We start from the raw sequence: 12,396 nt of genomic DNA on the forward strand, positions 1-12,396 counted from the left end.
ATGAGTGGGAAACACTCCTGAGAATCACACCCCAACTACTGCTTGGGAAGGCTAGTTCTTGTAGAAGTCATTATTAGCCCCGGAGAAGTACTCACACCCTTCTGGCTTCTGGGGCTCCTAAATAGGCTTCTGCACTTTGTGAGCACCATTTAGTGACAGGAAGTCTAAAAACTAAGCTTTGTAAGCCTTTTGTTAATTCCTAGTCCACTTGAATTACACATGCAAATGAGTCTTTTCTAATACACTTTCTCTCATTTCACAAATAAAACAACAGATACAACTGAAAGGGCCATTCAGAGCTGCATGGTGGCTAAATCCCACCGTGATGCAGAGGGGAAGGAGGAAGATCAAAGTAGCACATCTGGCTGTCACAGCAACTCCCTGGGGTGAAACATCCTGAGGTTCCTGATCTCAGATTCCAAGGAGACGACCTGCAGCCTAATTCCAGTGCACTCCCACTGGCAAATACAAGACTGCACACAATATGAGCAGATCCCACTGGCAAGTTCATAGGGACAGGATGGGGATTTCTAACACTGAGTCTGGTAAGAACCAGGGCAATATCTGGTGGTCTGTGCATCCCCTTATTGAACTGCCAACATCCTTCCTGGTTTTTAACGAGGCCATTGCAGAGCTGGTTCTGGTTCAACACAAGATTTTTAGAGATAGTTATCCCTGCATGCCTTTCCTAGAGGGCCAAAACACAATAAAGATTGGGTCTTTATGCACTGCCTCTTCCCTAAAGCACTGAAAAAGAGAATATTTTCTTTATTTTGCAGGAACCAAAGTGTTGCAAAGGCTTCTTTGGCCCTGACTGCAGACCATGTCCAGGAGGTTTCTCCAAACCCTGCTCTGGAAATGGGCAGGTAAGTAGAGCATCCAGCAGCACCCTGCATCCCAGAAGGGGGAAGGATGAGCTGTGTCCCAAAATTCCCTGGGGCATTTCTGCACAACAGGAATGTTGGGCTCCACAAGGGCTTCTCCCTTCATCTGTGTCCAGTGATGGCTGTGAATTTCAGGTTCAGTTCTAGGCAGGAGGGAAAATGAATCTGTCACCTCTCAGACATCCAAATTGCAGATTCCTAGGGTTCTAACACACAGGCAAGGCTGAGTGGACCATTCTCATGCTTTTAGTTTGCACAGCACAGAGTAATGACCCAGCTCACTATTCTCACATAAAAACTGCAAAGAAAGACTACATAGCAGCAAAGAAAAAGCATAAGGAAAGTTTTTGCTTTGAAACACCTTTTTCAGCAAAGATGGGATTCTTCGTGAGAGTCTATCAGAGTCACAAAATATGGACAGGCATATAGTCTCTTTTCTAGGGCCAAGATTTGTTTGAATTCATACTTAACAATCACCTCCCTTCCATATCACAGTGTATGGATGGCCTGGATGGAAACGGGACTTGTGTTTGCTCTGAGGCCTTTCAAGGCTTGAGCTGCCAGTTCTGCTCAGACCCCGGCAAATACGGACCTCAGTGTGACAAGGGTAAGTGCAGCTCTAGAGCCTCAGCACAAGAGCATGGGCCATTTCTTTTGGACCCTAATGATGATCTGGTAGGAGTTAATCAGTTGCTAAACAGTCTCTGAGGAGGATGAGCAAGATGTTCCTGGGGTATTTTCATTTCCTATTTCATAGGGACACATCCTAAGGCCAGGATCAGTGAAAATGTTCTAAATTACTTTTTGCAGGGGGCATATCTTGTTTTATACTAATTTATTGTTCTTTTGATTTCTGTCTCCCTCACACAAGTAATTGAAATGAAAATCTTTGCTATTCTGTTCCATCTGCTGTTGCCCACACCAGAACAGATTCTGCCTGCAATGACAAACACATGTAATCTAAGAACAACTAGATCTATAAACAAAGCATGTTTAGGTCACTTACTGAATAATTTCTGATCTATTTTGTAGCTTATAGTTCTGCACTGACAGATTTAATCCTACTGAGCCAAACCATAATACATTTGAGAATCTACAGCATATACAACATCAAATATAAATACATTCCTCATCTACAAAAGCATTTTTAACCTTCTTTGTTATGAAGCAGCCTGCCATTCATGAAGCACAGCTCACTTGAAGATTCAGAGGTACATGGACAGAAGCTGAGACACAAGTTCTATAAGGAATGGTGGTAGTTCCTAAATTCCAGTCCCACCAAAATAATAAGTGTTTGCTTTACTAGTCACCACTGGCATTTCTTTGGAATGCACAAAGCTTTTCTGCTGTGTCCTTTGGGGACACTGCTGTGCCTTCAGCAACACTAATCCACCCAGTCCTAGCTAAATGCTGGTAGGTCTGTGCAAATGCTCTGTGTACCCAGCACTGTGCAATCTGTAGGGTCTGTGGGCTCAGTGTTAAAGGCTTACCCTGTCACTGAAAGCACAGCAAAAGTCATGCAATGAATAACTAATAGTCTAGGACATAGAATTTCATTCCTACTTCTCTGAAGCACTTTGAAATTCATTGGTAAGAGCAGTGTAAAAATACAACAGGTTTTAAATAGTTACCCATAAAACACACCTGAAAAGACATGGCTATGATTAACAGATAAGACCCCCATCAAAGTGAGATTAAAAATACAAAAGTTTAGATTCTTGAAAAAATAGGAAGAGCTGGTTTATAAGAAATGCTATGTAGGGATAAATGCCTTTTTCCACTGTGGAATTGCACATTGTCATTTATCTCTGGTAGAGTGCCCCTGCATTTATGGGAAGTGTGATAACCGAATCGACAGCGATGGGACTTGTCTCCCTGGATCCTGCAGAGCTGGATACACAGGGAAACTCTGTGAGAAGCAGATTGTTCCCTGTGAGCCCTCCCTACAGCTCTGCCATGCACATGCAGACTGTCAGCTTAGCGATGGCACAGTGAGGTAAGTCAGCAACCTGCATCAAATTAATATTCACTGTGCTGCAGCTCCTTCCCGTTTGCCTGACCAATGCAGTTCCTGGCAGCAGAGCACAGACAGCAGCCACTGCAATCCTGCTGTGCAGCAAATAAGCAAAGCATGCTCCACATCAGCCTTGAGTTGCAAGATAATAATTATGAGTTCTCAATAGCCTGTACCTTATATATTTAACACTGAAAGATAGTTGCATACGGATCTGATCCTTGATTAAAAGCATCCCTTTCCTACCAACATCTAGATAGGCTCTTATTTTTAATCACCCCTTAGTGGTTTAGGAATTTAAGCCCTGCTGAAAAAGAATGAAATTCTCAACAATTTGAGGATAGATATCTCACTCTGGTCAGCTCAGGTAAGTTTTGCACACCACAGCACCACAGACTTCAGCACAGGTTCCCCAGTCCGGGTCACAGAACTCTGTTACTGCTTCAGCTGCCCTGCAACTTGCCTCAAGCTCACCTTCACATGCAGCAAGTTTGCCTCTTTCTGCAGTGTATCCATAATGAGCCAGGACAAGGCACAATGGGGGATGCTGCAGAACCTGAGTGCTTAAGTAATTGCCTCCAATATAGGTTAATCCTGGGGAGGGACCCAGGGAAACAGCAGGGCTCATTGTTTTACACACATTTCAGGGAGAGAGCCATCTTCTGTGTCACTGGAAGAGAGCATAGTCAGTTCATAAATATTTTAGAGCTGTTAGCTCCACTTTGCAATGATAACAACAGCTCAGAATTAATATGACTCCCTATCTCATATGCAGAGAATGGATCCCTGATTTGACTCAATTAACCCAGTCAACATTTTGGAAAAAAAGCCCATAACGTACACACTTGAGCTACTTGCATCATGAATCCAAGGTTACCAATTTTCAGCTGCCTATAAATAGCTCGTTGCAGTGGAAAACAATCACTGTACTTTAGAGCTGTCCTGTCACGTGTAACGCCTCCTTCCTCCTCTTGTCTCTGTAGCTGTGTTTGCAAACCTGGCTATGAGGGAGATGGCTTGAGCTGCAGCCAAGTTGATCCTTGTGCTGTTTTAAACCCTGGTGGCTGCAATATCAATGTAAGTACGTGCTTTTCTCACAGAAAGGTAAGCAGAGACTAAGGTTTAGCCAGAAACTTCTGCAGAAGAGTCACAGTTTTCATCAGGGTTCCAGGCTCTTTCCCCAGATACCATTACAGAGCTTAGAGAAGCCTTATGGCTAAAGCCAGCTGTTCCCTGAGAGTCCTGAATGGCTGCCTCTGCATCTTCCCCCAGGCTGAGTGTGTTCAGACAGGCCCAGGGGAGCACAGGTGTGTTTGCCAGGCAGGATGGACAGGCGATGGAAGGGACTGCTCAGCCATCAACAACTGCCTGCTGCCCGCCACGGTGCGGTGCCACCAGAACACCACCTGCGTTTACATTGGACCAGGTCAGGTAGGTGCTCACATTCAATGTCACCTTCACTACATGTCCTCAACCATTTTGCTCTGCCAGAACTCAGGCTCCCTTCCCTGTTTTCTTCCCCAAAGCCTCCTCACAGCCACGATGTCATTTCCACATGGTGCTCTCTACCCAAAGCAATGTCCTTAAATTCCAGTTCCAGTGTTCCCTCCTCTCTGTGTGGTGGTCCTCTGGCAGCAAACACATTTTTAGAAAGTACATAACTAGATGTCAGGTATGAAGGTCTTCTGCAGATATTAGTCAGTGTCATTCCACTGAAGTCAATGCTAAGCTACAGAAAAACAGAGAAACTAATTCACCATGTCTAGAATATGCACACTATTTTAATCATTTTAATGAATTGCTGTGTTTTATTGAAACGACAGAATGACTGTAAGTGTAAGGATGGATTTCAGGGGAATGGAATTGAATGCACACCCATAAACTCATGCCTGGATCAAAATGGAAAATGCCATCATCTGGTGAGTAATTAATCATTCCCTGAACAAAGTGTTCAGGTACATATCACACCTCGCCTCCTGCGCACTCCATAGAATTTATTTGCCATTTCAAGCCTGCAATTTCTTTTTGAGAAAGCACTTTCCAGGCAGTTCTACAAGCACCAAAAACTGTGTGAACCACATCAGTATGGTACACGAGCTGAGGATAGACTGCAAGGGCTGCTCCCTAACCTGCCCATACAGAAGAATTATCTCGAGCCTGGAATAAATAAATGCTGTTTTTCTACCAGCAATTACAACATGGATGTGCTATCTTGTTGAGATATTTACCCAAGTCAAGCATCTCTACCAGGCCTCCATCAGCTTTATCAGTGGCTGCATGTGCTCTGCTGTGCCCTGCAGTCCCAGCCTCAGGTGGGGCACAGGGACAGAGCTGAGGTGAGGAGCACTGGGGAGCAGAGGATGGATCTGCCATAGTCAGGTGAAAGAATAGGGCTCAGAATACGTAGGGAGGAAACAAGAAAAGGTGGAGCAAGGGTTTAGGTTCCTACAGACTTAGTGCATGGTGGGTAGGGAAGGGAGTTAGTACCCTGGGCTGATGGAATGTGTCCAACAGGAAGGTGAGAACACCCACGGAAGATGGTAAAAAGATCCTTTGTAAGTTTATGCTTGTACATAAACAGGTCCTAGTAAGAAGTTTCACAGGCCATCCTTGCTGGAGTGGTCTCCTGAGTATTTGACCAATTCTCTCTCTTTCTGGTTCAAAGGCAACATGTCAGCTCAAGTCTTCTGGTGGCTGGGAGTGTGTGTGCCCAAAGGGCTACCAGGGGGATGGTAGAATATGCTACGGAAACGCTGCAGATGTGAGTAATGTGGTCACTTCCTCTGGGCACAGGACCTGCTGCACAGGTCTCACCCTGGATCTTAACCAGAGAGAACAGCAAAGCCTTTATAAACAGTCAGAAAAATATGATGTGCACCAGTGATCTCTGCAAAGAGTGTTCCAGTGGGAGATGCTTGCCTGATTCATAAATTATCTATTGTGTTTAAAAACATGGCTTGGAAAGGGGCCTAAGGGAGCAGAGAATATTTCTGACTTCAAACAAATTGAAAATTTGGAATTGAAAACAAACTGAAAAATGCCAATCCCAGAGTCCAGACCTGCAGATGTGCTAAGCACTCACCTGCCAGCTGGGAGCACCAAGTAGTGAACTCTTGTGAAGTTCTGCCCTGCAGTCTCTCGCAGTGGAAATGGTCAATTTATCATGTTGAAACAAACTGTACTGACCCCCAGGCAGATAAAATCAAAGCAAGACAACTGGTGAAATAAATATGCATTTAACAGCACAGGAAAAATGAAAGTGTCCTCAGTCTCAGCTCCTGGCAATAACCTTACATGGCTCTCAGCACTGTCTGCCACTCCTGCTTATGCTATCATCTGTCTATGTTCTAAGTACTTTAGCAGAATAAAAGGTGGGTGATATGTACAATGCTGTACAAATATCAGCTAAAACAACATACATTTCAATCAATTTTATATGGAGTTAAAAGAATTAAGTTTAAAATCAGAGGAAATTAATGCTTAGCCTGGGGTCAGTATACAGTACATACAAAAGCTGGGTACACACCTAACCCATCCATGACCTGATTTTCAAGAATTGGTAACTCACCGTTCCAATTACTAGGACGTATCTGTATCAGGAAAACACTAATGCAATTGCTTGTTGTCACACACACTGAAAACCTTCTCCTCCATGTCACATCAGCCAGGCCAGGCACAGTGGGTTGCACCACAGCCAAGAGCCCTTTGGTACAGCTAATTATAGCTTATAAACTCATTGATCTCTCTTTCTAATCAGGAGCTATCCACACTGTCAGAAGCAGCTGCTTTTAACCAATGGGTTAATGTAAGTACACTTCTTGGTTAATTTCTGTGGTATGTTCAAGTTTGCAGAAATACATGAGCCTTGTATAGTTTAGAAATGGGAACCTCAGAGCAATATTTCTGTCAGAGAGAGGAAGCTGAAGGTCTGGAGAGGCATCAGGGTGCCTTTCCCACCAGTTGCGGAGGGGTTGATTGTCTGGTTCCCTATTTCTGCCTGAAAAACAACTTCTGAACCCAAATTCAGCGAGTAAGGAAGCTCCACAAGCAGCAGAACTGGTGCTCTCTCAGGCAGGGAGCTACGTGAGCCATGACTACTTCTGTATGACAACACACTGCAGTCCAGACAAGCAGAGACTGGACATGGCCCCAGGTGTCTCCTTTCAACTTCTCTCATTCAATAAAATGACAAGTGGGAAGGGAAGGAAATGCCTTACCCCCCATTTTCATGTGCCCCACGGTAGGAAAATGCGAGTGTATGGCTGGACTGTGCTGCTGCAACAGCAAGAGAGCAGGAAAAACTCAGTCTGTACAGGCCTGACTGAGGTGCAGGAAGTACAATGGTTTGAGTAGAAAAGAACCTTTAAAGAGCAACTAGTCCAATCTCCCTGCCACAAGCAGGGATGTCTTCAACTAGATCAGGTTGCTCAGAGTTTTGCCCAGCCTGACCCTGAATGTCTCCAGGGATGGGTCATCCACCACCTTCCTGAGCAACCTCTTCCAGTGTTCCATCACCCTCACTGAAAAGAAAAATTTCCTATATCTAACTCAAATCCACCATTTTCAGTTTGGAACCATTATCCCTTATTCTTTTGCAAAAGGTCATGCTAAAAAGTTTGCCCCCATCTTTCTTACAAGCTCTCTTTAAGTATTGAAAGGCCACAAAAGGTCTCTCTGGAGTGTTCTTTTCTCCAGGCTGAACAACCAAAGAGATTAACTTGCTTGGCTCCTGATTATGGAAGAAACACCAAATTAGGTTTTAAACCCCAAAGTTCTGGATACATTGGTAGTCAGAATCTACTTTCTATTTTCACATGCTATCATTTATTACTGCAGCAGCAGTAACATTAGAGGTCCTACCCCACTGTGACTGGAACTGTATGAACAAAGATCAAAACCAATTGTTCCCACAAAGAGCCTAAAACCTAAATGTAAGAAGTGTGCAACAAATACATGGTGAACAAAAAAGGACAGTGATGTGTTAATGAATAGCATCAGCAGCAGAAGTCAAAGCACATTAATTGCTTTAAGGCTTTTCAAAGTTAGGTGGCTTGGGGACCATTAAAGTGCATCATTTCAAGGAACACCTCAGGGAGCTCCTTAAGAGAGCTCAGTGTGGCTGATTCAAGTCAGTTGTCTGCCTGGCCCTGAGCTCAGATTGTGGCACTGGACACTGTATAGAGAAACTAAAGAATTTAAAGAAATGGGCACAATAGGGAATGCTGTTCACCTACTAATCTGCTCTTTAGATAATGAGGGAACAAATCAGAGGGAAGATGCTGTAAAATCTGTTGAAATAGATGTGGAAATTTCTGCTACACTTCAGAGAAATGCTATCATTTAAAATAAACATTGGTAACTACAAACATGAGCAAAATAGGGAGCTGTATCCATCTGTGGGGTTTTAACTTTGTACTTGAGCAGGAATGTGATGTTTATTGCTTTTCATAACCAAATACTTTTCTTGCTGGTCAGGAAGGATGAGAAGGGGAAGTTTGTTGCTCTTTCTGTATTTAAATATTTGGAAGGTGATAGGGATGATTGCTAGAAAGAAAGATGATCTTAACAGAGACAAAATTCCCAGCTATTTAAGGGACCTGATTCCTTTTTTGACTTAAAACCTAATATGGGTAATGAAGGACTATCCAAAACAAGCCAGCTTCCAGGAAGCATAGCAACTGCAAAGCAACTACAAAAAGGTAGAATCCAAGCTCATATTGCTCCCTCAAGTTTTGCAGTATCAAAAATGGCAAGTTGTGGAGCCTATGAAGAGCTTGGAGAACACCATCTTCAGGAAGATCACATGTAAATATTTAGCTTTCCATTAAAAAAAAAAATCCAAACAACAGGAAAAAATCCTCTCCAGTGGAAACTCTTTCCATCCTTAAGGCAGATAAAAACATGGATGATGAATTAATTCGTGCATGCTACAGGTCTCACAATCCCCATCTAAAATTAGAGCTGTCAGCAGCAAGCTTCATGGCAGTGCTAGTGGGCACAGATAACTCTTGGACATCTTGAAAGAAATCCCAGCCATGTTAAATAATAGTCTTCTTCCAAATGTGTCACATTGTGTCATGGGAGTTTCTTATATCATGGTTCATAGTCCTATCTATTAAACAGCATGGACTGGGCTGTAAGAGCAAGTTACTTGAATTTATCAGTAACCATCAGCATTTATCACCTTTTACTTATTAACATTCAAGTGCATAATACAAAACCTATGAGACAGGCTAACTTTTGTGGGGGTCAAGTTATGCATGTCATGATAAAAAACAATTCTGACCTGAACATTATTTCTACCCTTTAAATGCTGACAATCTGTTCTGTAAAAAAAAGAGACACTCATTTACCATTTTTGTACAGCTCTAAGTGGTATTGTTCAAGTAATTGCTCAGTATAATAGTTTTTTCCTTTCCTGGTTGGTCACAAAGCATGTCACATGCTCCACCTTGCTTAAAATGTCACCAGCTACTATTTATAGCCCATCCTTAGAATGAATTATTTTGTCCTCTTTACTTTCATGCAGGAGGCCAAGATAAACTCAGTGCTGTCCACCACCTCAAACCTAACTGTCCTTGTGCCTTCTCTGCAAGCAATTGAAAATATGGATGAAGATGAGAAAGCCTTTTGGATGTCAAAAAGTAACATTCCAACTCTCCTTAAGTACGTTAATAGTTTGGGGGTTTGGCTTTTTAAATTAACTAGTTTTTATGCTAAACAAGCCTTTGGTTTAAAGCCACTAAAGCAAGACATGTATTTTGATTCTAAAGTAATTTTAAAGGGCATGGGGTTCCCCTTTCAGTTCTAATGGTATAAATCTCTGTAGCAAGGCCACTGGGAAAAAAAAGGAATTATTTATATTATGTCAGAAATGTTTAAAGGTTGAACTAAGATCAAAACATGGCTGAACAAGGTGTTGTAGAAGCCATTCCTGCTTAAAACCACAATTTTAGACACACCAAACATGTTTATCTGAAACAAGAAATAGAAAAGAGAGAAAAAAATACAAAACATTCAAATCCAGTTAATTTCCTTTAGGTATCATGTACTGACAGGAGCTTACAGCTTTGCTGATTTCCAGAATTTATCATCCTCTGACGTGCTGCCAACATCGCTACAGAGCAAATTCCTACACTTGTCTAAAGAAAACGGGGTGAGATGACCTGCAAACCACAGTGGTATTATACACCAAACCCTGACCATCACTGCCACTGACTTTCTTCTATTACAAAACCACACAGACATTTTTTAATACATCATAAAATTAACAGCAAAGTTCAATTATATTGGGTCCTCTGAGAGAAACATTATCTTGTTTTTCTCCACCACTTTACATCACTGAAATTTGTCCACAATATTATTTATTTCTAATGTCCCAGTATCTGCTGCAAGCACTGGACAGTCTTATAACAAAGCAGAAGGACAGTTCTTGCCTGGAGCAGCCTGTGTGAGCTAAATTAAGACAAAGAGCATCAAGGAAACCAAATAACTCAATTTAGGGAACTGGGAAGGTAGGAGGAAGCAGTGATAACACATGTCTCCATATATGTATCTTGATAGTCCTAAACCACCTGAGGGTATTTTTAATGGTAAATAATAAGCTACAGCCCTTCCCCTTTAGCCTTTTTCTTAGGTAAATTCCATGTTCTGAGGAGGATTTCCAGGAAATACACAATTCACATTTAAGCACCTCATCCCCATTTAGGGAGAGGGAAGTTCCCCCCACCTCCATGCTCCAAAGGAAAAGTTACGAACAGGGTCCTTCAAAGCTGCACAGAACTGGGAGGGTGTGAATCAGCTCAGAGCTCAGCCTATCCTGTGGTGGAGGCAAGTGCACCTAACCCCAGGTAACCCAGGGCTTTGCCTGTCTGCACACAGGGAAGAGCAAGGAGTCCTGAAGTTCCCTCCCCTGTGCATGATTCCCTGAGGGTACCCCAGCCTCTGGTGTGAATTGGCATGAGCGGTGCCATGGCACAGCCTAGGCAGACATTTGGGAAGGTGTGGAAATCCACGGTGGGAGCTGCTGGGAAAACACCAGCCCCTCAATGTGAACACAAACCCTCTCTCTTCTCACTTTTCCAGAACCTGACCCTCGAGGGCGCTCACTTTGTGGCCAGTGACATTGCATCCACAAACGGGGTCATTCACGTTATTGATAAGGTATACAATATATTGAAAAGGACTTATTCCTCTGCACCACAAGCAGTGCAAAACTATTAACCTTCTGTGGGAAAAACTGTGCAGAGAACAGCATTTTGCCCTGCATCTGATCCTTGCAGGTGATGTGGGATATCTGTTCCTTTGCAGGTGCTGACCCCACTCCGCAGCACTGTCATGCCAAGGCTGCTGGCCCGCCTGGAGCAAATGCCTGACTACTCCATTTTCAGGGGCTACATTCTTGTAAGCTTTCACATCATTTTAACAATGTTTTTAGCACAGAGGAAGCTCTCTGCTTTGTTTGCATTTCGGACTAGTATCAGACTATCAGTGGTCATTCTGATTTTTTTAACGTTTCACAACAGCAATACAACCTGGCTAACGAAATAGAAGCAGCAAACACATACACAGTCTTTGCCCCAAGTAATGATGCCATAGAAAGTTACCTAAAGGATAAGAAATCTGCTTCTCTGGTAAGTATTACTCACAAGGCTTGTTCTAACACCTCAGTATCTCATCTTTGTTTCAAGTGGATGGGTTATGAGAACACAGATATAGGAACAGTTTTTTCTACCAGAAATCCAGTAAGTTAGGTTTTGTCTGCAGTACCAGAGAAGGTGAAAAGGGATGGATCTACCTATATTTTCCTGACTTGCTGGAAGAGCCTAGCTATTTGTTTGGTTTTGGCCTTCTCTAGATTAAAAACATGGTGATAATTTCGAGGACAATAGACTTTTTATTTTGGTTTGGGATTTTGAGAGAGGTTTGTTTTTATGTAAAGAAGATCAGTACGGGAGTGACCAGAAAAAACACCGAAATTAGGTTTTTACGTGAACAAACTCCAGTCCCCTGACATCATTAATACCCCATCATTAATAATGCCATGAAATATTCTGACTCTTTCTTAAAACTGACCAGATGCTGGCCTTGTCACTCCTGCAGGAATGCTGCAGCAATGGTCTCTCTGGCATTTGTACCCTGACATCCTTACAAGCTCAAACCGCCTTCTCAGCCTTGTTGGTTTCCTCCCAAGATAAGCTACCCTTTTTCTGCATCATCCCAGCAGCTTTCAAATTGGAGAAAATATGAAGAAACAGTTTTTTAGATTGCATATTTCAAGAGCCACACACCTTGCAGAGGAAGCTTCACCCATGATTTGCCCAATGGCTTTAATTCTTCCCAGTCTCTTCCAAAAATATTTACCCTGCCACACCCTACCCCTACTTGCATGGTCTCCATTTACAGCCAGGATGCTGAGGAGCACAGGGTTCAAATGACTCATCCCAAATAATTTACCAAAACCAGCAGACCCATGGCAAAAGTCCCACATTCACAAGT

The 12,396-nt window shown here is 42.8% G+C and overlaps 1 protein-coding gene across 1 annotated transcript in view; it reads left to right on the plus strand.

Annotated features, from left to right (window-relative positions):
- Window positions 1-12,396, plus strand: part of STAB2 (stabilin 2) — a 77,714-nt gene that overhangs the window by 28,947 nt on the left and 36,371 nt on the right. Inside the window, 13 exon segments of the mRNA XM_063394861.1 lie at window positions 775-866; window positions 1,380-1,491; window positions 2,700-2,880; window positions 3,882-3,975; window positions 4,171-4,329; window positions 4,722-4,817; window positions 5,564-5,659; window positions 6,656-6,703; window positions 9,428-9,564; window positions 9,940-10,054; window positions 10,984-11,061; window positions 11,209-11,301; window positions 11,424-11,531. Coding sequence (XP_063250931.1) covers window positions 775-866; window positions 1,380-1,491; window positions 2,700-2,880; window positions 3,882-3,975; window positions 4,171-4,329; window positions 4,722-4,817; window positions 5,564-5,659; window positions 6,656-6,703; window positions 9,428-9,564; window positions 9,940-10,054; window positions 10,984-11,061; window positions 11,209-11,301; window positions 11,424-11,531 — 1,409 coding nt within the window.

This window comes from Prinia subflava, chromosome 4, assembly GCF_021018805.1.
Source record: "Prinia subflava isolate CZ2003 ecotype Zambia chromosome 4, Cam_Psub_1.2, whole genome shotgun sequence".
Taxonomy (NCBI): Eukaryota; Metazoa; Chordata; class Aves; order Passeriformes; family Cisticolidae; genus Prinia; species Prinia subflava.